General features: G+C 34.9%; 1 protein-coding gene across 1 annotated transcript; it reads right to left on the bottom strand.

Annotated features, from left to right (window-relative positions):
• Nucleotides 1–541: 541 nt before the first annotated feature.
• On the bottom strand, nucleotides 542–27874 carry rdx (BTB/POZ and MATH domain-containing protein rdx). The gene is given in 12 exon segments (XM_080162644.1): nucleotides 542–757; nucleotides 980–1081; nucleotides 1579–1669; nucleotides 2641–2728; nucleotides 4841–4979; nucleotides 5542–5700; nucleotides 6100–6282; nucleotides 7187–7274; nucleotides 7903–7999; nucleotides 20394–20487; nucleotides 22513–22621; nucleotides 27280–27874. Coding segments are annotated over 11 exon segments (1317 nt in total). The 5' UTR covers nucleotides 22573–22621; nucleotides 27280–27874.

Raw genomic sequence — 27874 nt, 5'->3', positions numbered from 1 at the left:
TACTCTATTGTAATAGGAATCAGTAATCAAAAATCAGATCAATCGGATGTTTTTATCACATAAAAAATTGTTATTAAAAAAGTAAAAAAATCAACACGTTTAAAATGGACGTGCGGACATTCTGGTAACGATTAAAGAGTTGCTACGCTTTCTAAATCGTACCTAACGACTACAGGAATCACCATGCAAAGTTTGAAATCAATAGGACAATTCTAACATTCCTAAATTAACGAATAAAAAAGCTAACTATCTCGGACGGACGGACCGACCCTAATTATAGAAAAGCTTCGCTTAAACAAAAATGATTAATCCACTTTGCAATATATCAGAAAGAAATGTAGAGGTAAAAATATCAGGGAGGAAGAGGACAATGGAAGTTTATCTAAATTAATTTCATTCACCCAGTTTTAGCATCCAAAGGCACGATTTAACATATATGCATGGGGGCAGATTAATATATTGTCCATTGTCCTATCATCTTATCCTATCTTAAAAGTTTGCATCTACCTTTCTTTCCGACTAACACATACCTTTGGATACCTCACATCCTCGTTACAAAACAAGTATTAATCTTGTGTGTGGGGGGAGAGGAATATTACTTGACCTTCTTCCTAGGAGGTCCCATGGGAGGCATCTGTTGGCTGGCCAGGGCCTTGAAGGCCTCGGCAATGAGGTGGGGATGGCTGGCCACCATCTGTTTCCAGCTGACTGTCTCCATCACGTCGGTCACGTGACGGGTGTTGATAAATTCGATGCACTGAAAAAAGAATTACGAATAAAATAATATTTAACAGAGAGAAATGATGTTAATAAATTTTTGAAAAGGGACCTTTTATAACAAAGCTCTTGGTTTAAATATCTTATTTATCATTTATAATAGCTAGTAGGATAAAATATCAACCTATAAAATTATTTTTTTAATTTATACTTTTGGCGCTAAAAAAAATTCTCGCCAAGAAATTGGCGCCAAAAATTGTACCTGGGCCTTGAGCTGTTCTGCCGAATGCAAGTCCGCCAGGATCAAGACTTCAGATACGTTCTCCACGGTCAAGCCGTTGCATAGGGCTTCCTCACACATAACCTATGAATAAACTGGTTTTAAAAATATTTTGTAGATTTTAGGTTTTAAAAAAACTCATAAATTATTTTGTACTGCTTTTAGATAGAATTGTTAATTTTTCAAGAAAAACGGTGTATGTATATTTTCTTTAAGGATTTCAAGCTAAGGGTTCATTATTATAGTAAAACAATAGAGAGAGAAAGGGTTAAATAACTAAATCCCCATCGCACTGTCCTTGTACCGTCTTTCAATTGGGTCATTGAAAATCAACCAATGGTGGGGTCACTAGTGTGAATTAATACAGCAAAGTAACAGGAAATAATTTGGTAGCAGAAGAATAAGGTCATTGAAAAAGGAAGGGAGGTAGTTATCTGTATATACATCTATACTATAAATCTGTTGGCTCTTTTACCTTTTTATAATATTAAATGAAGAGAAACTTCTAGAAAGGTGGGAGGGAAAAAACTTTCAGTTAGTTTATAAATGTTCGCGTTCGGCTGCCAATTCCTATTAATTACCTTCAGTCTTTCCAAGGCATATTTGTCCGCAGCTGCCAGCAAACTATCAGCCATTGCCTCCAGGTTAGTTGTGCGTCCAGTGTAGATAAATCTATAATACATAATAATATTAGCAAACTATCAGCCATTGCCTCCAGGTTAGTTGTGCGTCCAGTGTAGATAAATCTGTAATACATAATAATATTAGAAACTATCAGCCATTGCCTCCAGGTTAGTTGTGCGTCCAGTGTAGATAAATCTATAATACATAATAATATTAGAAAAGTTCATAATTTGAGTTTCGGTGGACATTTACCTAACTTTATAAAAGTATTTGAGGCATATATTTCAGGACAATTTTATCATTGGTAAGTAGTAAAGAAGCGAATTTGAGATATGAAAAAAATCTAGGTATTAACTTAATTCCCAGGAATATTCTGGACGGACGGACAAGCAGACATAATAAGCAACCTTATTTGACCATAACACGATAAAAACAGACAATGGAAAACTTGGAATAAAACAAGGATGACAACATCCATAAAAGCGAAGCACTGAAACGGTAGGACAAACGGACATTAACACTTGCATAGTGTTAGAACTTAATTATCATAATATAAATTTATAAAAGTCAAAGTAAAATTATAAGTAAATTTGTTGAAAAACTGCTTGATGCAGGATAATTTTTATGGACATACTTACATTTTTAGGACTTGATTATAGAGTTGCTTCGCTTATTACATTATACTTTGTTGTCCCAGGAATCAATATACCAAAAACCAGATTACTCCGATGATTAGATCACATAAAAATTTGTTGTTAAAAAAGTAAAAAAATCAACATGTTTAGTTGCTACGCTTTCTAAATCGTACCTAACTACTAAAGGAATCACCATGCAAAATTTGAAATCGATAGGACAATTCTAACATGCCTAAATTAACGGAAAAAGCTATCTGTTACGGACGGACGGACCGACCCTAATTATAGAAAAGCTTCGCTTTTAAAAATAGGTTCGCTACAAAAATGGGATAAGGAAGAGATTGGGGGAGTGCGAAACATGGGTTTTCCTGACGTACTGGTTACCTTAGCATCTCTGCCATGACCTCAGGTTCGACGTCCTTGACCTCGACACGATTGTTCTTCGTCTCCTCCATATCGTGCTCGAACATTGCTGAAAATAATATTATGTTATTGTTGTGTTTTCATGTATAGGGGTAGGAAACAGAGAGAGAGAGACAGAGAGACAGAGAGAAAAAAGAGAGAGAGAGAAGAGAGAGAGAGAGAAAAGAGAGAGAAAGAGAGAGAAAGAGAGAGAGAGAGAGAGAGAGAGAGAGAGAGAGAGAGAGAGAGAGAAAGAGAGAAAGAGAGAGAGAGAGAGAGAGAGAGAGAAAAGAGAGAAAGAGAGAAAGAAAGAAAGAGAGAAAGAGAGAAAGAGAGAGAGAGAGAGAGAGAGAGAGAGAGAGAGAGAAAGAGAGAGAGAGAGAGAAGAGAGAGAGAGAGAAAGAGAGAAAGAGAGAGAGAGAGAGAGAAAGAGAGAAAGAGAGAAAGAAGAAAGAGAGAAAGAGAGAAAGAGAGAAAGAGAGAGAGAGAGAGAGAGAGGGGACAAATGGCATTATTACACCAGCCCCCAAAGTTTAGTAATACGTAATAGTTAATTTTGATTGGATGTTCCATTACGTTGTGTGTTTAAACGTTTCATCCACTAATCTACAGATGGGGTATTTTTGTGCATCATAATTGGGGATGAACATAAATAAATCGGCCATTAACTTATCCCTTTAGATCGCTGGATAAGAAACATCCTCAACCTGTCAGTTGGGATAAGAAACATCCCAAACGTTACACGATTATTATTAGTTTTATATTCATCGTGCTCGAGCGTTGCTAAAAATAATAGAATATACATATATATATAAAATCTTATTTTATAATAGGTTGAATGTTTGTTTGCTAAACCAAAATATTTTAATATCGATAAAATTTGGACATTTCAGTAAATCTTGTATTAGTCCAGGGCAGGTTTAAGGGTATTTTGTTGGAAGGTACAAACTGACCAGCAATTTAAAACTTTAAAGTTTATGGGGGTGCCAATAACCCTTTATCTTGTTCAATGAGTTATATTGTCCTAAATGTTTGAGGTCTAAAATAAACATAACATTCATTTTAGTTTAAGTAGTTTATGTAAAAAGAATGAATAAAAAGTTGTTTATAGTTACAAAGCAATCTTTGTTGTATTCTTATTTACAGTGTTTACTTGTAAGATAATATAATCTAAAGTATCTAAAGAATCAAATATAAAAAGAAATATGGGCCAGTATTTCTTACACAAAATTTAAAATGTGTATTGACTTCCGCATAATATTAAATTTTCAGTGATTCAACGTTGTATAAAAGAAACAGGATGTCTATCGTTTGGCTGTAGCTTAGGATCTCACTAACAGCTAGACTGAAATGGAACTTTTAATAGTAAAGCTCTAAGGAGGGTTTTTTAACTATTTTTAGAAAGTTACATCCCCTTCCCCATTTCCTCTAGTGCCCTTGGAGGCTTCTAGGGGGCGGAGTCGCTAGCATTAATAAAAATACACTATGATAAAGAAGCTAAAGGCGAGCAAACCAAAGAATAAGAGGCAGTTTGTGATCTTGTAATATAATGCTATTCTGATAATTATAGAAGATGTGATCTCAGTACGGCAATGAAGGCCAACCAACATTTGATACTCTGTCTCTTACGCAAATTGACGTTGTGTCAATCCTTTCAATATTTGATTTATATCTCTTTTCATTTTCATATTTTAAATGATATCGATGATTCAATACTAGACAACCGAAGCTTAGTTGTAAAAAACCTAACTGATTAGGTATGGCAGGTGTCCTACCACACTTAATCTGTTAAAATTTCTCCAACTTCTGAATCGACTTGAATCGAGGGTTTTAGTTAAGCCTGTGTTTACATTAAAATCTTTGGATATTTTCGCGCCATATTTCTGCATAGTCTTTGCCTTTAGAATACAGAGCCTCTAGATGCAATGGGTAAAGCAACTAATAAAAATAAAAGGCACTTTTACACATAGCGTCTTGTTAGGCACTGAAACTCTTAATAATGTGTTTTGACAAGTTTTTCGTTAGTTTATTTAATATTTTAGGACAGGTTATTTTAATTACTAGGTAGCCAATAAATGCTGATCATAGGAATAAAACTACCCCACCTCCCCTTTTTTTTAAAGTGTGGGGGGGGGGGGCTTATCAGTGCTTAACAAGCACTTTGTGTGAAATGATTGTTTACCTTGAAAGACTTGTGATCTGGCGGCCAGAATGGCTTTATGACAATTGAACTCTCTGCCGCCACATGAAAGGATAAAGTCTGAGAATTGAGAGTTCTCAAACAGCTGACCAAGGTCGTCTGCTAATCTACACTCTGGCACCTTCAAAAATAATAATTTTACCATCAACATTTCTTCTACTTTTTTAAGGACATTAAAAACAAAAAAGGCCACTATATCTTCATTTAATACAAATGCCTTACAACTTTTGGACAAATCCCTTCTTGTTGTATAATAAACACTAATAGACTGGTCTAAAATTGATATAAATCAAACTAGACTGATATAAAACCCTACTAGACAGTCTGAAACTCCAAAGTCACGAAAGGCATTTGAACTTAATTTAGTGAACCGCATATTTTTTCCTGGTTAATTGGTTAAAATACATTTATATGGCATATACTTGAAAGAATTTCAATTTTCTACCACGTAGTTTTGAAAATTGAAATTTTTTCAAGTATATGCCATATAAATGTAGTTTAACCCATTAACTAGCAAAAAATATGCGGTTCACTAAATTAGGTTCAATTGCCTTTCGTGAAACTAGCCCTTTAGATTGAACAATGAACTCTATTAGACTGTCCCAAAATACTACTTTGAATTAAATACTACTAGACTGGACAAAATGAAATGAAATGAATTCTAGTAGACTGGCCTAAAATACCTTGAATTGAACACTACTAGACTGGCCGAAAATGTTGACCGAATCAGCCACCACAGAAACTTCACAGTAGAGAGTTAGTTTGTCGTCTGGTAGGAGACCATTAGCCTCGTCCATTAGGAAATCTCGTCGGATAAACTTTTTAAAGCCCCAGTCTTTGCCCTGTTGAAATTATAAAAGTTGGATACATTATAGTCTATTAAAAAGGATAGGTTGAACTAATTTTAAGGATTTAGTAAAGGAGGGGTTGTTCCACGAAGTGTATTTTATGAGTTTAGGTACTGTATTAAGAAGAAATGTTTAAGAATAATTGATATGATAAACATACAGTTAAAAATATTTTCCAATGTTTCAAAGTTAAGAGGCAATTACTTATTCTAAAGTACACCCTTGGAAGGTAATATGTACGAATCTCAGCCAATAACGCATATTAATAGACTTTAACTGCCACTACTTAATCTCAGACGTATTGGGGAAATGTCTTGGCCCGAAAACACACCGTCAGTTGCTATAACCATAGAAAAATAAAACATTAGACATGACCGAGCACAAGTATTATACAAATGTATCTGCACAACAACTTTCCTGGACGAATTTGTACGCTCTCTGGCTCTCCATGGCCTTGGTCTCCTCTCTCTTGGCGTTGAGGATGCTGAACTTGAACTTGGCCCTGACCTCGGACTTGTTGCAGGACATGAGAAGGAGGTAGAGGGACAGGTACTCTTTAGACTCCTCATCAAGGCCCTAGAGTAAGTAATAGAATGAGTGTCGCGGTGACAAAATAAATTCCAATATTCTAATACATAAAATGTTTTTTTTTCATTAACTTGAGTTTTCAATAAATACTAAAGTGATGGAGTTCTCAAGTTTTGGTAAGCTTCGCATAGATCCCGGCAGGGTTTCGGATCCGCATTGATTGTATGCGGATGCGGATCCTCAAAATTAAGTCAGTGCGGATCCGGATCCTACCGGAACCGGTTCCGGATCCTTGACAATAAAAATAAAATCACCAAATTTTTCAAAAAAAATTATATTCTTTAATTCGAAGTCAAAAATACTTTTAATTTTCAAGTCTGAACCTAAACCTTAAAGATTGGCTCTCATCAAGAGAATGTCTGAGATTTTATATAAATTTAGGTAGATTTTTCCATTTTTTCCGCATTTTTTTTGAGTCCAAGGATCCGGATCCGCATTTTTTTGCGGATCCGGATCCTTGGACTCAAAAATATGCGGATCCTTGCGGATCCGGATCCGAAACTCTGGATCCCGGGATTGGTTTAAGGCTATTTACCACCTTCCCTAAACCTTTGAATACTGAGCCTAAAGATGCTAATAGCATCTTACAGCTTTTACTTTTAAATAGAGAAGGTTTTTGAGGTAATGAAATTCTTATTTTTGTGCACAAAATTAACGATCTCTAGAATGACAACTAAATGTTTATCTACTGCTATTCTGATGAATTTGTTCATATAGCCACTTAACCACATTCAACTTAAAAATATGTTCTAACACTGCGGGCCACGAGGCTCTCATAACCCTTTCTAACCCATACTTTTCTCTCTCTATAAAAAAATGTTGTAACGGCGATTTAATTTCCAATTTGTACTTGTCATAGAATATCTTGAGTAGATTCTTGGATTTAAGTTACCTTTGGGTTAACTCTGAGACACCATTTAAGTTTATCATTCTGTCCAGCAGAAAATGTTGAACTTTTCAGCACCTCTCCCATCTCCTCTCTGAATAGAAACAATTTTTAATCCTATAACATAAAGTAAGATTTTTGTCTGTAGCGAAGGACTTGAATTTCCTCAGAACAAATATGAGTCTCTTTTACAGTGAAGCTATTAATGGACAAAGCAAGGTTTTTCACTATTTTTGGGAAGGGTGATTTTAATCACCATCAGCTGATAAAAGTATAATCTATAATACAAAGTAGAACGATGTCTGTTTGTAGCGAAGGATCTCGCTAACCACTAAACCGATCGGGTTCTCCTATACCGGGTAGCTTTTCATAGGTCCCAGGAAGGTTTATAACTATTTTCTTGGGGGGTGGGACACCCCCAACCCCCCAAATTTTTTTTTCTTTTTAAAAATAAAATTAAAATAGTGGGGTCGACTACCCCCCCACCCCCCAAAAAAAAATTCCCCCCCAAAATTTTTTTTTAAATTTTTCTTTTAAATCTAAAATACGAAAAATTGGTTTGGTTAAACCTCTTGGGGCAAAGCCCCTAGAGGCTAGTGGCGAAGCCGATATTTTTGTATATTACAATTGGGTGAAGGGTATAAGTTTTCATTATATTGTACTATTGCTGTAACCGTGGCTTTTATTAACAAATAATGTTTAAGATTAAGTATTAACAATACCTGCAGAAAGAAAAGTTGCAAATGGTCCATTGGTATGAGAATTTGACCACCTTCACCTGGGTGAAACACCAGGACTCGGCCACTGGAGGTGAGGCATCTGAAACAAAAAATCATTGTAAATAAGAAGGTCCGAAAAACAACATTTAAAACAATGAAGCACAAGAAATCATGGAAGGATAAACGGACAAAGTGAGTTATAAAGCAGATGTTCAGTTGTTAATAAAATATAAAAAGAAATAGCTACAATATTAGAAAATCACGAAACCTATGAAAAAAAAATAAGTACTTATGTTTTGAGAGCATGGCCGGCAACCCGAGGGATCAAGTACATTGTAAACTGTATGCTCATTGGTTCAGGATATTTTCACAAAAAAACTCAACTGTTTATTTTAAATATTAGCAAAGAAAATCTTATTTTCCCCTTAACTTTACAGACGGACGGACAAAGTGAATTAAGTGCCATGTCTAGACAGATAGATGGATAGTGGTGTATACCTGAAGGTGGAGGAGTATTAACTCTGGATACAGAGCCTCCTTGTTGTTGATTAGAAGTCATGGCTAGATAGATAGATAGATAGATAGTGGTGTATACCTGAAGGTGGAGGAGTATTAACTCTGGATACAGAGCCTCCTTATTGTTGATTAGTAGTCATGGCTAGACAGATAGATAGATAGATAGTCATACCTGCATTACTTTTTAAAATCTTCAGTGGTACCAAAATAGTAAGATCTTCATGAAGACCTTGATCTTCATTTTTTCCGCGTGTATCAGGGTAATTTTTTTCGCGTATAAAAAAAAGGTCCTAGGTAGACGTTGTATTCAAATGCTATTATTAAGTCAAGCTGTTTTTAATTATGGACCATTTCATAATTATACAATGGGTTATCATTAAGAAAACTGACTTAATAAGATCATTTGACTACAACTCAACGCTCAACTTAAATAACCCTCTTTATGATTGTTTGTATAATGGGGGTGTAGTTCCACTACCCCTAGGAAGCTCTGTTTTTTGCAAGTAGTGTCTTTTACAAGCTGTGTCTTTTCACTTGCAAGTCGTGTCTTTTGTGAGTCCAGAATCTAGAAAAGACAAGGCTTGTAATAGAAAAGACACAGCTTGTAATACAACCTCTGTCTTTTGTGGATTCTGGCCTTACAAAAGACACAACTTGCAAGAGAAAAGACAGAGCTTCTAAGAAAAGACAGGACCGCAAATGAACCTGTTTTTACAAGCTCTGTCTTTTCTCTTACATGCTGTGTCTTTTCTCTTGCAAGCTGTGTCTTTTCTCTTGCAAGTTTTGTCTTTTGAGAGGTCAAAATTCACAAAAGACAGAGCTTGTAATAGAAAAGACAAAACTTGCAAGAGCTTGTAATACAACCTCTGTCTTTTGTGATTGCAAGTTGTGTCTTTTCTTTTACAAGCTCTGTCTTTTGTGGATTCTGGCCTCACAAAAGACACGACTTGCAAGAGAAAAGACAGAGCTTGTAATAGAAAAGACACAGCTTGTAAGAGAAAAGACAGAACTTGCAAAAACAGGTCCTGTCTTTTCTTACAAGCTGTGTCTTTTATCTTGCAAGTTTTGTCTTTTGAGAGGCCAAAATCCACAAAAGACAGAGCTTGTAAGAGAAAAGACACAACTTGCAATCACAACAGACAGAGGTTGTATTACAAGCTCTTGCAAGTTTTGTCTTTTCTATTACAAGCTCTGTCTTTTGTGAATTTTGACCTCTCAAAAGACAAAACTTGCAAGAGAAAAGACACAGCTTGTAATACAACCTCTGTCTTTTGTGAGACAGCTTGTAAGAGAAAAGACAGAGCTTGTAAAAACAGGTTCATTTGCGGTCCTGTCTTTTCTTAGAAGCTCTGTCTTTTCTCTTGCAAGTTGTGTCTTTTGTAAGGCCAGAATCCAAAAAAGACAGAGGTTGTATTACAAGCTGTGTCTTTTCTCTTGCAAGTTTTGTCTTTTGAGAGGTCAAAATTCACAAAAGACAGAGCTTGTAATAGAAAAAACAAAACTTGCAAGAGCTTTTTGTGATTGCAAGTTGTGTCTTTTCTCTTACAAGCTTGGTCTTTTGTGGATTTTGGCCTCTTAAAAGACAAAACTTGCAAGAGAAAAGACACAGCTTGTAATACAAAATATGTGCCCAGAATTCAATATAAAACAAAAACTCATAGTTCTGTTAATTTTTTAATTGGGTAAAATCTTTGGGGTTGGGTCACTAATTACCCCAAGTTTTGATATCTTTAAAAAAAACGGTGGCAGAATCGCCGCTCCCGCCGTTAACAGCCTTTTTCTGCCGCCAAAAAAAAACAACATTAACTCAAATGATTCCAAATTGCCTAATTCAGAAAGAAATGAAAAAAAAAAAATTGTGGCAGCGGCTAAAGTCGGCGGGAGCGGCAGGCCTGCCGCCGTTTTTTTCAAAGATACCAAAAATAGGGGTGATTAGTGACACTCTAAAACAATTTGCGTCCAATATCTTAAAAGCACAAGAGAAGCACTGAATTTAAGATGTACCTTTATAAATGAGAATTTGAAAATAAAGTCCCCCCACACTCACAGGGTTGGTTTAAGGGGAAATTTCTTGTTTTAAATTACATTGTCTCAAATGATTCCAAATTGTCTAATTCAGCGAGAAATACAATAAAAAAAGTTTTTTTTGGTGGCACAAAACGGTTGTGAACGGCTGTTCCACCGCAGTTTTTTTAAATACCAAAACTTGGGGTGACTGGTGACACAACCCAAAAGATTTTACCCAATTATCTCTAAAACTAAGGGAGTAGTGCCCAAAATAAAATTGCTGGAATGTCGTGTTTCAAGTCACCTCCCCCCCCATAAATAAATTATAAATTAAATACTTATATATCAATTGATTTGTTTCAGGGAGGGAGGGGACATTGGGCTGTTTATTACACTAGTCCCCAAAGCTTTATATTAACATTTTGTTATCGATTGGTTTAGCAACTTTAGGGGCTTGTACTGAATTTTAATTGTTTTTTTTTTTCAAATGTTGAGTGTCCAAACGTTTAAACCACTAATTGTAATCTACAAAAGGGGTAATTTTGTGTATCATCATTGGATAAGTTCATCAATTTATCGTTTATTAACTTATCCCTTTAGATCCCTGGATTTGTTGACATTATTAACTATAAACAAGGAAACATGTTAATATGTTAAATAATTTCTTATATCCTTTAAAGACTTTAAGCAATAAGAATAAGGGATTGTATCAAAAAATTGCATCGAGAACTATAAATATCATGATAAAATGATTTGTAAAAAAAGTTATTTTAATTTGTCTTTTGTGTAAAAATTGCTAGAAAATGGGTCCGACCGCTTCTACAAAAATGTGAAAAAAAATTTCAGCTAACAATGCCGCCATTGAAACCAATGGGATTCATTCACTGAGTGCCTTGGTTAAACATGTGAAAAGGTCTGATATGCGGCATCGTTAGCTGAAAAAAGATCAAACTATTTGAAGTTGAGAGTATCATTACAAATTATTATAATTCCTGATTCTTTAAGCTTTCAAAAATGGTATAACATATTACTGTAGCTCAATTTTTGGTAGTTTGATGATAATTTAAACTTTGCATATAAAAAGTAATTTCAATAGTCAGGCTTTTATTACAAAATCCTAAATATCTAGCTAGGCTACTTCTTGAAGCTGTAAAATTATAAGTAAGGGGGGGGGGGGGGAGTTTGTACAGTTATAGGAAATGAAATTCAGTATAAAAGTTTGGGAGGGTCGTGTGGGCTTGTTTTTATAGTTATCAACCTAATTCTTTTTGTAGGCTCTCTTTTATGACTGGATGTACACATAAAACTTTGAAAATTGAATTTCGGCACTTTCCTTCTTGGGGCTTGTGGAGCACAAAAACCCCCCAAACGCTAAAAATATGAGTTCTGAGCTTATTTTTAAAGATATAAACCTGATTTTTTTTAAATAATACTTATTTAACATAACTGAATCAACGAACCATTACAGATTTCATTTTGGGACTTTCCTTCTAGGGGCTTGTGGAGCACAAAAAAACCCCAAACACTAAAAATATGAGTTCTGAGCTTATTTTTAAAGATATCAACCTGATTTTTTTTCAATAATACTTTTTTAACATAACCGAATCAACAAACCATTACAGATTTCATTTTGGGACTTTCCTTCTAGGGGCTTGTGGAGCAAAAGATCCCCCCAAAACACTAAAAATATGAGTTCTAAGCTTATTTTAAAAGATATCAACCTGATTTTTTAAAATAATACTTTTTTAACATAACCGAATCAACGAACCATTACAGATTTCATTTGGGACTTTCCTTCTAGGGGCTTGTGGAGCAAAAGACCCCCAAAACACTAAAAATAAGAGTTCTAAGCTTATTTTTAAAGATATCAACCTGATTTTTTTTAATAATACTTTTTTAACATAACCGAATCAACAAACCATTACAGATTTCATTTTGGGACTTTCCTTCTAGGGGCTTGTGGAGCAAACGACCCTTAAACCACTAAAAATATGAGTTCTGAGCTTATTTTAAAGATGTCAACCTGATTTAAAGAAAAAAAACTTAACATACCTGAATTAAGGAACCATTACAGATTTCATTTTGTACTTTCCTTTTAGGGTCTAGTGGAGCAAAAGACCCCCAAAAACACTAAAAATATGAGTTCTGAGCTTATTTTTAAAGATATCAACCTGATTTTTTAAAAATAATAGGTACTTTTTTAACATAACTGAATCAACGAACCATTACAGATTTCATTTGGGACTTTCCTTCTAGGAGCTTGTGGAGCAAAAGACCCCGAAACACTAAAGATAAGAGTTCTAAGCTTATTTTTAAAGATATCAACCTGATTTTTTTTAATAATACTTTTTTAACATAACCGAATCAACAAACCATTACAGATTTCATTTTGGGACTTTCCTTCTAGGGGCTTGTGGAGCAAACGACCCTTAAACCACTAAAAATATGAGTTCTGAGCTTATTTTAAAGATGTCAACCTGATTTAAAAAAAAAAAAACTTTCTTAACATACCTGAATTAAGGAACCATTACAGATTTCATTTTGTACTTTCCTTTTAGGGTCTAGTGGAGCAAAAGACCCCCCAAAACACTAAAAATATGAGTTCTGAGCTTATTTTTAAAGATATCAACCTGATTTTTTAAAAATAATACTTATTTAACATAACCAAATTAACGAACTATTACAGATTTCATTTTGGGACTTTTATTCTTGTGATTTGTGGAGCAAAAGACCCCCAAAAACTAAAAAACACTAAAAGTATGAGTTCTGAGCTTATTTTTAAATATATCAACCTGATTTTTTAAAATAATACTTTTTTAACATAATACTTTTTGGGGGTCTTTTGCCCCACTAGCTTCTAGAAGGATAGTAAGTAAATGAAATCTAAGTAAACAAGTTTGGTTATGTTAAAAAAGTGTTCGTAAAAAAATCAGGTAGATATCTTTAAAAATAAGGACAGAACTAATATTTTTAGTGTTTTGTTGTTCTTTTGCTCCACAAGCCCCTAGAAGGAAAGTCTCAATATTTTTAGTGTTTTGGGGGTCTTTTGCTCCAGTAGACCCTAGAAGGAAAGTCCGAAAATGAAATCTGTAATGGTTTCTTAGTTTGGTTATGTTAAAGAAGTATTATTTAAAAAAATCAGGTTGATGTCTTTAAAAATAAGCTCAGAACTAACATTTTTAGTGTTTTGTGGAAAGTCCCAAAATGAAATATGTAATGGTTCCCTAGTTTGGTTATGTTCAAAAAGCTTCCTTAAAAAAATCAGGTTGATATCTTTTAAAATAAGCTCAGAACTCATATTTTTTTGTGTTTTTGGGGGTCTTTTGCTTCACAAGCCCTTAGAGGGAAAGTCCTAAAATTAAATATGTAATGGTTCCTTAGTTCGGCTATATTAAAAAAGTTTCCATAAAAAAATCAGGGTGATATCTTTAAAAATAAGATCAGAACCCATATTTTTAGTGTTTTTGGGGGTCTTTTGCTCCACAAGCCCCTAGAAGGAAAATCCCAAAATGAAATCTGTAATGGTTCGTTGATTCAGTTATGTTAAAAAAAGTATTATTTAAAAAAAAATCAGGTTGGTATCCTTAAAAATAAGCTCAGAACGCATATTTTTAGTGTTTTTGGGGTCTTTTGCTCCACAAGCCCCTAGAAGGAAAGTCCCAAAATGAAATCTGTAATGGTTCGTTGATTCAGTTATGTTAAAAAAGTATTATTTTAAAAAAATCAGGTTGATATCTTTAAAAATAAGCTCAGAACGCATATTTTTAGTTTTTGGGGGGTCTTTTGCTCCACAAGCCCCTAGAAGGAAAGTCCCAAAATTAAATCTGCAATGGTTCGTTGATTCAGTTATGTTAAAAAAGTATTATTTAAAAAAAATTAGGTTGATATCTTTAAAAATAAGCTCAGAACTCAAATTTTTAGCGTTTGGGGGTTTTTGTGCTCCACAAGCCCCAAGAAGGAAAGTGCCGAAATTCAATTTTCAAAGTTTTATGTGTACGTCCAGTCATATAAGAGATCCTACAAAAAGAATTAGGTTGATAACTATAAAAACAAGCCCACACGGCCCTCCCAAACTTTTATACTGATTTTCATTTCCTATAACTGTACAAACTCCCCCCCCCCCCCCCCTTGTTATTTTCCCCTCTAGCTTTAGGAATCCTTCTTAAATATAACAAAGATTAACCTAAAACTTTAAAATTGGTCAATATTAAAAAATGCATTTTTTGGAATCTTTGAGTTTTTGCATTGGCTGGGCACATAGTGTACCAGCGGAGCTAGGGATGAGATATCAACACCAAACTTGGTGTGGACATTCTTGACGGCATTTACAGCATCTTTTATAAAAGCAAGTTTGAGCTGGGTCTACTCCTTCTACCGGTTAAGGTTGCCTGACTTAGGGGCACCCGTATGAGTACCTAGAGTGACTTTAGTCTATGGGTTCAAATGGTAACTGCTAGTAAAATCTCAAAACGATTCCATAGACACCAAAAGAATTTCTTTATCTCATCTGTGGCCTGAGCTAGACCTGTTTTGTCAACCCTTGGTAGCGCTTTTCTTGCTCACAACCCTTTCCCCCTGTATATGCAACCCCTATACCGTACTCGCTCCGGTACCTCGTCTTTGGCACTCTACCAGCAAAGGTAGGGTTGAGATAATTCTTGACGGCATTTAAAGCATCTTTTATTAAAGCAAGTATGAGCTGGTTCCACTCCTTCTACCGGTTAAGGTTGCCTGACTTAGGGGCACCCGTATCTCATCTGTGGCCTGAGCTAGACCTGTTTTGTCAACCCTCGGTAGCGCTTTTTTTTGCTCCCTACCCTTTCCCCAGTATATGCAACCCCCATACCGTTCTTGCTCCAGTACCTCGTCTTTGGCGCTCTACCAGCGGAGGTAGAGCTGAGATTTCAACACCAAACTTGGTGTGGACATTCTTGTGTGCTAGTAAAATCTTATAAGCTCTCCTTAAACACCAAAACAATCTCTGTATGTCATCTGTGGCCTGATCTAGACCCGTTTTGTCAACCCTTGCCACCACTTTTCTCACTCTATTGAACACCATTCCTTAGTCAAGGTGACTACTAGTATGTTCGCTCCGGTACCTCATCTTTGGGAGTCTACCAGGCTGCCTACAGTAGACTCAGCTTAACCAAACTTCGTACGAAGATCATATCTGCAAGAAATACCACGCTTTAACTGCTGAAAGACTGCCACAAGTAGACCCAATACCCCAAATTTAAAGCCTTCAGCTTCAATAACAAAAAAGTTCTAGGCATTTCAAAGTATCATTTATGTACAATAAAATTTTTGAAAGATTTCCAATGCTCATAAAAGAAAAAACAATATCAAATTACGTCGCCTAGACGCAAAATTATAACCTTCTCTTTGTCAGAATTTTAGATTGCCAGTAACTAATTACAGTTTTACAAACACCACATTTCATAGTCAAAATCTATGAAAAAAATTTGATTTAAATTGCATTTTTAAACGAAAATCATAGCGGAAACAAAGGGGGAAACTAACACAAGCTCAGCTGTGATTCAGCTGATTCAGCCTTCTGATTGGCTACAGTACACTCGGTACAACGCAAGTTAAACTTAATTTTTTTTAATGATTTTGACTATAAAAATGGGTATTTTTATTGCACAAATATAATTAGTTACTGGAAACCTAAATTTATGACAAAAATAAGCTTATAATTTTGTTTCTAGGCCACGTAGTTTAATTTCAATGTTTTCAACATGAGCATTGCAATTCTTTCAAATTTTCATTGTACATAAAATGTCATTTTAAAATGCCTAGAACTTTTTTGTTATAGAAGCTGAAGGCTTCAAATTTGGGGTACTTGGTCTACTTGTGGCAGTCTTTCAGCAGTTAAAGCGTGGTATTTCTTGCAGGCTTCCTTTAACCTCAATTCTAGCTTAACTGTAGCACATATGGTGACTTGCTAAAGACAAGTACTTAGAGTGACTTTAGACTAGCTGGATCGTTTTGTCAACCCTCGCCTCCACTTTTCTCGCTCTTTAGGGCAGCTTGACTACTGTATAGCGTTTGACACTCAAGCTCGTGCTGGTTCCTCGTCTTTGGCGCTCTACTACAGGAGTAAGGGTTGAGATATCGACGTCTAGTCTTCGCCAGGGTATCAGTCAGGCATCTGGTAATACTCTCCTTGCTTGGGGTGCCGGTATCTCAACTACCAAGGCGCTGAGAGAGAAAAGACAGAGCTTGTAAGACAGAAGACACAGCTTATTATACAACCTCTGTCTTTTGAGATTGCAAGTTGTGTCTTTTCTCCTACAAGCTCTGTCTTTTGTGGATTCTGGCCTCACAAAAGACACAACTTTCAAGAGAAAAGACAGAGCTTGTAATAGAAAAGACACAGCTTGTAATACAACCTCTGAAGTTGTGGCCAAAGATTTAACTGACAGGCTATCATAATCATTGCAATAAACTTTTTACACCTGAAATATTGTGTTCAAAGATAAAAAATGTATTCATTTGCATTATCATTTAAATTATTAAATAATCTATTTATATATTAATTTTACTTCATGGCAAATCTGTAATTGTAATCAGTAAAATTGACTTTCAAATCTTAATTTGTGACAGGAATTTTTTTAATATCTTTAGAAAATCCACGCATAGAAAATGAAGATGCACACTTTAAAATGAAGATACACTTTTAAAAAATAAAGATCCACACTTAAAAAATGAAGATCCACGCTAAAAAATGAAGATACACGCTTTAAAAATGATTAAAACAAGCTTAAAAAATGAAGATCCATGCCTTCAAATGAATATACCAGCATAAAAAATGAAGGACCACGCTTTAAAAATCAAGATCCATGCTTTAAAATGAAGATTAAAGCTTAAAAAATGAAAAACCATGCTAATAAAATTAAGATTGACGCTTAAAAAATGAAGATCCACGCTTTTAAATTGAAGATCCACGCTTTTAAATTGAAGATCCTAGATTTTAAAATGAAGATTGACGCTTAAAAAATGAAGATATGTGCTTGAAAAATTAAGATACATGCTTAAAAAATGAAGATTGCTACTTTAAAAATGAAGATTGTTGCTTAAAAAATAAAGATTGGCGATTAAAAAAATAAAGATCCGTGCTTCATGGCATATCTGTAATTGTAATCAGTAAAATTGACTTTCAAATCTTAATTTGTGACAGGAATTTTTTTAATATCTTTAGAAAATCCACGCATAGAAATGAAGATGCACACTTTAAAATGAAGATACACTTTTAAAAAATAAATATCCACACTTAAAAAATGAAGATCCACGCTAAAAAATGATGATCCAGACTAAAAAATGAAGATCAATGCTTTAAAAATAAAGATACAAGCTTTTAAAATGAAGATTGAGGCTAAAAAAATGAAGATTGATGCTTTAAAAATAAAAATACACGCTATAAAAATGAAGATTGACACTTAAAAATTGAAGATTGACGTTTAAAAAATGAAGATCAATGCTTTAAAAATGAAGATACACGCTTTTAAAATGAAGATTGACGCAAAAGAAATGAAGATTGATGCTTTAAAAATGAAGATACACGCTAAAAAGTGAAGATACACGCTTTTAAAATGAAGATACATGCTTAAAAATAAAGATTAATGCGTAAAAAAATGAAGATACAATCTTTTAAAATGAAGATTGACGCTAAAAAAATGAAAATTAACGCTTAAAAAATAAAGATACACGTTAAAAAAATGAAGATTGTCACTTAAAAATTGAAGATTGATGCTTTAAAATTGAAGATCAACGCTAAAAAATGAAGATACATGCTTAAAAAAGGAAGATCCATGCTTAAAAAATGAAGATACATGCTTTTAAAATGAAGATTGGCGCTAAAAAAAAGAAGATTGATGCCAAAAAAATGAAGATTGACACTTAAAAAATTAAGATTGACGTGTTAAAAATGAAGAAATAAGCTTAAAAAATGATGATTGACACTTAAAAATGAAGATTCCCGCTTTAAAAATGAAGACCCACGTTTAAAAAATAAAGATACACGCTTAAAAAATGAAGATTGACGCTTAAAAATGAAGATTCCTGCTTAAAAAATGAAGATACATGCTTTTAAAATGAAGATACATGCTTTTAAAATGAAGATTTGCGCTAAAAAAATGAAGATTGACGCTAAAAAAATGAAGATCCATGCTAAAAAATGAAGATATACGCTTTTAAACTGAAGATATGTGCTTGAAAAATGAACAAGAATTAAAATATTTTACAGATTAGAACTATAGATTTTCCATGAAGTAAAATTAAGATATAACAAGTATTATTTTATGATTTAAATGATAAAATAAGTGAATACTTTGCTATCTGAGAATTTAATATTTATGGTGTAAAATGTTCATTGCTACGCTTATGATCGCGTGTCACGTTTATCAATGGCCAGTCTTCGGTGGCGTTTGGGTGGCGAAAACCCAAGTAATGCAGGTATGTAGATAGTGGTGTATACCTGAAGGTGGAGGAGTATTAACTCTGGATACAGAGCCTCCTTGTTGTTGATTAGTAGTCATGGCTAGATAGATAGATAGATAGTGGTGTATACCTGAAGGTGGAGGAGTATTAACTCTGGATACAGAGCCTCCTTGTTGTTGATTAGTAGTCATGGCTAGATAGATAGATAGATAGATAGTGGTGTATACCTGAAGGTGGAGGAGTATTAACTCTGGATACAGAGCCTCCTTGTTGTTGATTAGTAGTCATGGCTAGACAGATAGATAGATAGTGGTGTATACCTGAGGGTGGAGGAGTATTAACTCTGGATACAGAGCCTCCTTATTGTTGATTAGTAGTCATGGCTAGACAGATAGATAGATAGATAGTGGTGTATACCTGAAGGTGGAGGAGTATTAACTCTGGATACAGAGCCTCCTTGTTGTTGATTAGTAGTCATGGCTAGATAGATAGATAGTGGTGTATACCTGAAGGTGGAGGAGTATTAACTCTGGATACAGAGCCTCCTTGTTGTTGATTAGTAGTCATGGCTAGATAGATTGATAGATAGATAGTGGTGTATACCTGAAGGTGGAGGAGTATTAACTCTGGATACAGAGCCTCCTTGTTGTTGATTAGTAGCCATGGCTAGATAGATAGATAGATAGATAGTGGTGTATACCTGAAGGTGGAGGAGTATTAACTCTGGATACAGAGCCTCCTTATTGTTGATTAGTAGTCATGGCTAGATAGATAGATAGATAGTGGTGTATACCTGAAGGTGGAGGAGTATTAACTCTGGATACAGAGCCTCCTTGTTGTTGATTAGTAGTCATGGCTAGATAGATAGATAGATAGTGGTGTATACCTGAAGGTGGAGGAGTATTAACTCTGGATACAGAGCCTACTTGTTGTTGATTAGTAGTCATGGCTAGACAGATAGATAGATAGTGGTGTATACCTGAAGGTGGAGGAGTATTAACTCTGGATACAGAGCCTCCTTGTTGTTGATTAGTAGTCATGGCTAGATAGATAGATAGATAGTGGTGTATACCTGAAGGTGGAGGAGTATTAACTCTGGATACAGAGCCTCCTTGTTGTTGATTAGTAGTCATGGCTAGATAGATAGATAGATAGTGGTGTATACCTGAAGGTGGAGGAGTATTAACTCTGGATACAGAGCCTACTTGTTGTTGATTAGAAGTCATGGCTAGATAAATAGATAGATAGATAGTGGTGTATACCTGAAGGTGGAGGAGTATTAACTCTGGATACAGAGCCTACTTGTTGTTGATTAGAAGTCATGGCTAGATAGATAGATAGATAGATAGTGGTGTATACCTGAAGGTGGAGGAGTATTAACTCTGGATACAGAGCCTCCTTGTTGTTGATTAGTAGTCATGGCTAGATAGATAGTGGTGTATACCTGAAGGTGGAGGAGTATTAACTCTGGATACAGAGCCTCCTTGTTGTTGATTAGTACTAGTCATGGCTAGATAGATAGTGGTGTATACCTGAAGGTGGAGGAGTATTAACTCTGGATACAGAGCCTCCTTGTTGTTGATTAGAAGACATGGCTGGACGCCCACCAGCAGCGTAGTAAACCTCCTAAAATAATGCAATCATGATTAAAGATACATTTATTTCTATCTAATACCACATCAACGAATAATTCAATTTTAAGCTTTTAAATTTGCTTCTGAAGGAAGTGAATTAGTCTCCTAACAGGATCTTTTCTGTGTCCTATAAAGAAAAGAAAATTATGATAGGTACTAGCGGCTCCGCCCCTTGCCCCAAGAGATGATAAAAAAAGTTAAAGTGAAATTAAAAAAAAAAAAAATAAGAATGACCAAGGAAATCTTCTACAAAAAAAAGGACCAAGGATATCTCCTACAAAAAAAAAGGACCAAGGATATCTCCTACAAAAAAAAAGGACCAAGGATATCTCCTACAAAAAAAAAGGACCAAGGATATCTCCTACAAAAAAAAGGACCAAGGATATCTCCTACAAAAAAAAAGGACCAAGGATATCTCCTACAAAAAAAAGGACCAAGGATATCTCCTACAAAAAAAAAGGACCAAGGATATCTCCTACAAAAAAAAAAGGACCAAGGATATCTCCTACAAAAAAAAAGGACCAAGGATATCTCCTACAAAAAAAAGGACCAAGGATATCTCCTACAAAAAAAAAGGACCAAGGATATCTCCTACAAAAAAAAGGACCAAGGATATCTCCTACAGAAAAAAGGACCAAGGATATCTCCTACAAAAAAAAAGAGGGGGGAGTTTTTTGTTTTTTGGGGGGTTGGTGGTGTCCCACCCCCAAAGAAAATAGCCTAAAACCACCACAGGACCAGTAGGAATATTCCCTGAAGAGTAGAGTCCGATCGGTTCAGTGGTTACCAAGATCTTAAGCTTCAGACAGACGGACAGACAAGACATCAAGCTACTTTGTATAATAGATATAAAAACTAAATAAAAAAGGACACCACAGTTATTTGAGGAATTTCCCGTCTTGATTTACAAAAATAATCTTTCCTCCCAGCTATATTTCCTGAACATTTTGTTTATTCTTACTTTACATTTACTTTGTTGTTAGATTTACCTAACTAAAGTTAATTTCTACTGCTGCGCTTCTTATAGATATAATTGTCCTTGTTAAAATCAAATAGAAAGATCTTTTCAATGACAAACAAATGATACTATCCACCAATTAAAATGTTATTATAAAGATAATTTAAAGGGGGGGGCGAAAGTGACACTTTTTGAAACCAAAACTAAAAGTCAAAGGAACTCAACTAAAAAAAGAGTTACAGGTCTGACATTTTGCATGGCAGTTGCTTTATAGGGGTACAATATGGAACTGTGAAGAAACGGCGGCGCAACCGCCGAAAACCGCCGAGAAAAGGCAACAAAAATTACGGCGGGAAACGGCGGTTTTGGCGGTTGCGCCGCCGTTTCTTCACAGTTCCATATTGTACCCCTATAAAGCAACTGCCATGCAAAATCTCAGACCTGTAACCCTTTTTTTAGTCGAGTTCCTTTGTTGACTCTTAGTTTTGGTTTCAAAAAGTGTCACTTTCGCCCCCCCCCTTTCTTTTTTACACATAAAATTATTTATACTTGAAAGTCACGCAAACTTTAAATTCTTCCCAAACAAGGTGCTTGGACAAATATTCTTAAATCTTACAAGTTACAAATGTTATGCATTATAATTGTTACACATATTAAAGTGTTTCATATTCCCCAAAAATACACAATAGCAAAATAATAAAAAGGTTCTTAATAAACAAAAAATAAAGGAGGGGGGGATGGTTAGTTATTTTAATATCCATAACCCCTGCGAGGCTATCAAGTACCCTATACAACCTAACCCAAAATAATTAACAAACGAAAAACTAGCCCCCCACTTATTTTCAATTTAAAAAAAAATATGGGAAGGGGGTCTGTGTTTTTTTAAGTACTTTGAGGGAAACACCACCAAAAAATCATTATCTCTGTTCATATTTTTGACCAAAGCATTGAATAACGATCACGCTATAAATTAAACACTACCAATAAACACAAATCAAGGACGTACATACAAGCTCCATACATACATACAAGCGCTGCTACTCTACAATATTGTATTACCTGCTGTACGGCGGGTTCTATGGGGTTGTTGATGTTGTGAGCTCCCTGATTATTCTCCATTCCCCATAACAAGTCTGACACACCCAAATATACAAACTCCTTTAGGCTCCTGAAATAAAGATAGAAAATGTGTTGGGGTCATAGAAAGAAAACGAAGTTGCGGGTTTTGTCGTATTTTCACAGTAGCTTTTAACCTATTTCTAGCCCGGCCTCGGGGGGCTTTAGACCTGCGGGGCATATTTTCTAACCCAGCGGGGCAATCATTAACATTTACTTAACCAAACCTAAATTAAAATAACCTTTCAAAAGCTACTGTGAAATTACGATGAAACCCGCCACTTCGTTTTTTTCCATGACACAAATATTTTTTCTTCTCAGGAATCCTGTATCTATACATTTTTGAAATATAGATTCCTAGAACCATTAGGTATAACATTATAAGCAAAGCATCCCTAAGATCAAGTATTAAAATAATGTTAAATGCGTTCGTTTGTCATACCTGATTTTTCAGGCTTTTCTATTATGGATGTTGTCATCCTTGTTTTTATATATATTTTTTTTTAATGGAAAAGGTCAGTTTTTAACGTAGTTGCACTATTGATGGGGTTAAGATCAAAGTAACTATAAAAAGTGTTTGATAAAACAAGAACAAATCAATTCATAAGTATTAGTATAGAAGCTACTAGTTGATTTTAAAGTTTTTTAAAGAATTTATAGAACATATTTTGCAAAATACTAAATAATGGGAAGAATAATTTGTTAATCTAACATATAGGTACTGTGTCTAAAATGAGATAAAATATGCATGACAAATGCAATCATTTATTAATATGAAAACGGCGGTTTAACCGTCTACTGCCGAAAATCGCCATCAACCGGCAAAAATTACGGCAGTTTTTAGCAGTTTCACATTCAAGCAACTGCTAAGCAAAACCCAAAAGCTGAGATTCTTTGCGTTGGTCACAAAAAAAGTAACTTATGCCCCTTCCCTTTTAATCCTATTATATAAAGGAGTATTTTTTTGGTCTGCAGCTTTAAATTAACACTACCAAACCGATTTAGTCCTCAATTATAGAGAAGCTTCAATTAGGTTCAGGCATTGCTTTGAGGTTTTCTATTGTTATATCAAAAACTGTATGGTGTAAAGGTATTTTTCTAATTCTCTATCCTTCTCAATACTGAGCAATCACCACCCAGATGCTAGGGGATCAGCCGCTAGTACCAATATATATTAGGGTTGGCAATCCGTATCCGAATCAGGAATCCGCCCAATTTTTAGCCAATTTTGGAATCCGAATCCGGAATCTGTTTTTTAATAGCGGATTCGGATTCTTAATTGGTAGGCTAAAATTAGCGTCTTGAGTTTTTTCTTTCAACTGCGCCTTTTTGAGGGCAAATATTATCATTATTATATATAATATCTTTTTAAATCTGGTTCGATTCTCGGAAGTGAACTATAGAATACACAAAGAACATTAATTTTTAGGACATATGTAGCACTTAAATTTTTTAATTTAAAAAAAAGCCTTTTAAAAGATTGCTAGAATCCGGAATCCGCGGGAATCCGCCTTTTTTTGGACGGATTCTTGTAAGAATCCGAATCCGGTCTAAAAATTTGACGGATTGCCATCCCTAATATATATGATAGCAAATGGACATATCCTTAAGATATATATAAATGCTACGCTATAAAAAAACCCATTATTCACAATCAGTCAGGTCGTAACGCTTGAGAAGGGGTCAAATGACTTTTTGACCCCAAACCCTTTCACTTCAATCTAATGCCTAGATAAACATTAGGTAAACAAAGATGACATTGACAACATCCAAAAAGCGAAGCACTGAAACGGTAGGACAAACAGACATTAACATTTGTATAGTGTCAGAACTGAATAATCAAAATATAAATGTATAAGAGTCGAACCAAAATTGTAAGTAAATTTGTTGAAAAACTGCTGGATACAGGATAATGTTTATGGATATACTTACATTTTTAGGACTTGATTATAGAGTTGCTTCGCTTATAACATTATACTTTGTTGTCCAAGGAATTAATATACCAAAAAAACAGATCAATCGGATGATTAGATCACATGAAAATTTGTTGTTAGAAAAATATAAAAATTGACATGTTTAAAATGGACGTACGGACATTCTGGTAATGGTTTTAGAGTTGCTACGCTTTCTAAATCGTAACTAACTACTAAAGAAATCATCATGCTAAGTTTGCAATCGAGAGGACAATTCTAACATGCCTAAATTAACGAAAAAAGCTATCCGTTACGGACGGACGGACCAACCCCAATTATAGAAACGCTTCGCTTTTAACAAGGAACATTATGTCAAATAGTAGCACAGCAATGTTTTCATAGGCATAAGAATATGATCATATCAATATATTTATAATACATAGTAGCTTGATGTCTTTTTGTACGTCTGTCCGTCCGTCCCTTAAAATCTCGGTAACCACTGAACCGATCGGATTCTACTCTTCTGGGTATATACCTATTGGTCCTGTGGTGGTTTTAAGCTATTTACTTTCCCCCCATTTTTTTTGTTTATGGGGAAGTTAATTCACATAAAACTACTGGCAGCACCAGTTGTACTTAATTTTTAAAAGCGAAGCTTTTCTATAATTAGGGTCGGTCCGTCCGTCCGTCCGTAACGGATAGCTTTTTTCGTTAATTTAGACATGTTAGAATTGTCCTATCGATTTCAAATTTTGCATGGTGATTCCTTTAGTAGTTAGGTACGATTTAAAAAGCGTAGCAACTCTATAATCATTACCAAAATGTCCGTACGTCCATTTTAAACATGTTTTTTTTTAAATAGCATTTTTCGTTAATTTAGGCATGTTAGAATTGTCCTATCGATTTCAAATTTTGCATGGTGATTCCTATAATAGTTAGGTACGAGTTAGAAATCAACTCTATAATCATTACCAGAATGTCCGTACGTCCATTTTTAACAACAAATTTATATGTGACCTAATTATCCGATTTGTCTGATTTTTGGTATACTGATTCCTGGGACAACAAAGTACAATATTATAAGCGAAGCAACTCTATAATCAAGTCCTAAAAATGTAAGTATGTCCATAAACATTATCCTGTATCAAGCAGTTTTTCAACAAATTTACTTACAATTTTGCTTTGACTCTTATACATTCGCATTCTAATTATTCAGTTCTGACATTATACAAGTGTTAATGTCCGTTTGTCCTACCGTTTCAGAGCTTCGCTTTTATGGATGTTGTCATCCTTGTTTAATTACATCTTGGGGCAAAGCCCCTAGAGGCTAGGGCGAAGCCGCTAATGTATAGTTATACTAGCGGCTTCGCCCCTAGCCTCTAGGGGCTTTGCCCCAAGAGGTGATAAAAAAAAATTAAGGTGAAATTCGTAAAATGACCAAGGAAATCTCCTGCAAAAAAAAAAAAAAAAACCCAAGGATTTCTTCTGCAATAAAAAAAAAAAAAAATTGGGGGGGATTTTTTTGTTTTTTGGGGGGTTGGGGGTGTCCTACCCCCCAAGAAAATATCTTAAAACCACCACAGGACCAGTAGGTATATTCCCTGAAGAGTAGAGCCATCGGTTCAGCGGTTAGCGAGATCCTTCGCTACAAACAGACAGACAAACAAACAGACAGACAGACATCGTTCTACTTTGTATTATAGATTGTATCATAATTCCTTACATAACACAGTTATGGAATCTCGACGACAAAGATTTTTTTATCCAATCTTGACAAGTGAGGTATTTTTGGAAAGAGGAATATATATAGAAAACGCCTATGAAAATTAGAAAATCCGCAGAAATCAAATTTGCAAGTTATTTGCAAAAATCTGCAATGTTAATTTGCAAAATTAATTTCATGCCTTAAATGACTTATTTAAAAAGAAATCTTTTTATGAAATGTGTTTATCTATAAGTTTAGAACATACTTAAGGCAAAAAAAAATAGGTGATAAGGTAGAAGCGTTTTATTCTCTGAAGCTTAAGATTTCAATAGCAAGAATTGATTTAGTTCTCTATTTTATGGAAGTTTCACATAGGTTCCAGGATGTTTTAGGCTATTTTTCTGCTCCCTCTTACCCCTTTGAAATCATGGCCCCTAGATGCTAAGGGTACGTCGTTCGTCATAAATTCAAGAGCTGTATATACATTTAAAGAATTTAAAGTATGGCTCACGCAAAGTGGTTAGGGTACGCACGCACTAATTGCAGAGTAGCTGTGCGACTATAAAAAATTATCTATGAAATCTATAATACAAAGTAGAACGGTGTCTGTCTGTCTGTTTGTAGCGAAGGATCTCGCTAACCGCTGAACCGATCGGGTTCTCCTTTACAGGGTAGCTTCTCATAGGTCCCAGGAAGGTTTATAACTGATTTCTTGGAGGGTGGGACACCCCCAACCCCCTCAAAAAATGAAAAATACCACCCCCCCAAAAAAAATTTTTTTTTAATTTTTCTTTTAAATCTAAAATACGAAAAATTGGTTTGATTAAACCTCTTGGGGCAAAGCCCCTAGAGGCTAGGGGCGAAGCCGCTAGTATTATACATAAGGATAATCAATCCATACGTAGCGAAACATAGAAATATATAAAACACCCCATTTCTTCACACTGATTAGGTATAAAAATCTCCTAAAATTGTGTAACCTTTACACAATTAATCTTCACAATAAAACCAAACTTTTATCTTATATAACATTGAATATAGCTACAAATTCACGGATTTTTTTTTATCAATAAATACAAATAAAAGTCTTACCCAGCCCAGAAGAATGTATTAATATTTATGATCAGGCTTCTTCAGCCAGCTGATCAACTGAGTCGTATCACAACAAAGACGATAACAACCACATTTTTATCACCTTATTTTATCATTATCAATAACTTCACGTTATCCTAATCACATGTGGTTATTAACTAAAGTTGTTCATATCTATTTAACCACGCTCTCTCTCTCTCTCTATCTCTCTCTGAATGGTATAAGAGCTACTTTCTTTAAAGTTTCACAATGTTCCTAGATTTTCCTCACTCACACACCATCTTCATCGTGTGTGTGTGTGTGTTAATGGTCCGCGCAGCAATCACTAACTTTCATTTTCATTTGGTTGGTCGGTTCTATATGCAGCACCTTTATGTAGTACATAACGGGGGTGCGCCTCCGAATTGGGGGTGATATCCGGATTCTTAGGGGTTTAATGGGGGAGGAGACTAGGAATGGCCCCTATACAAAAGAGAAAGGGTAGAGAAAGAGAGGGTCTTCTTAAATCCTTCTCTCTTTATTTTGGCTAGTGTATAACTCGCCACCACCTTAATGTTCTACCTATAAATAGGTATATCTGAAATTAGATAAAGAT

Source organism: Acartia tonsa, chromosome 5 (genome assembly GCF_053477335.1).
Source record: "Acartia tonsa isolate MP-2025a chromosome 5, ASM5347733v1, whole genome shotgun sequence".
NCBI lineage: Eukaryota > Metazoa > Arthropoda > Copepoda > Calanoida > Acartiidae > Acartia > Acartia tonsa.
Note: the sequence above shows the minus strand (reverse complement) of the source record. Positions and strands in the feature narration are given on the sequence as shown.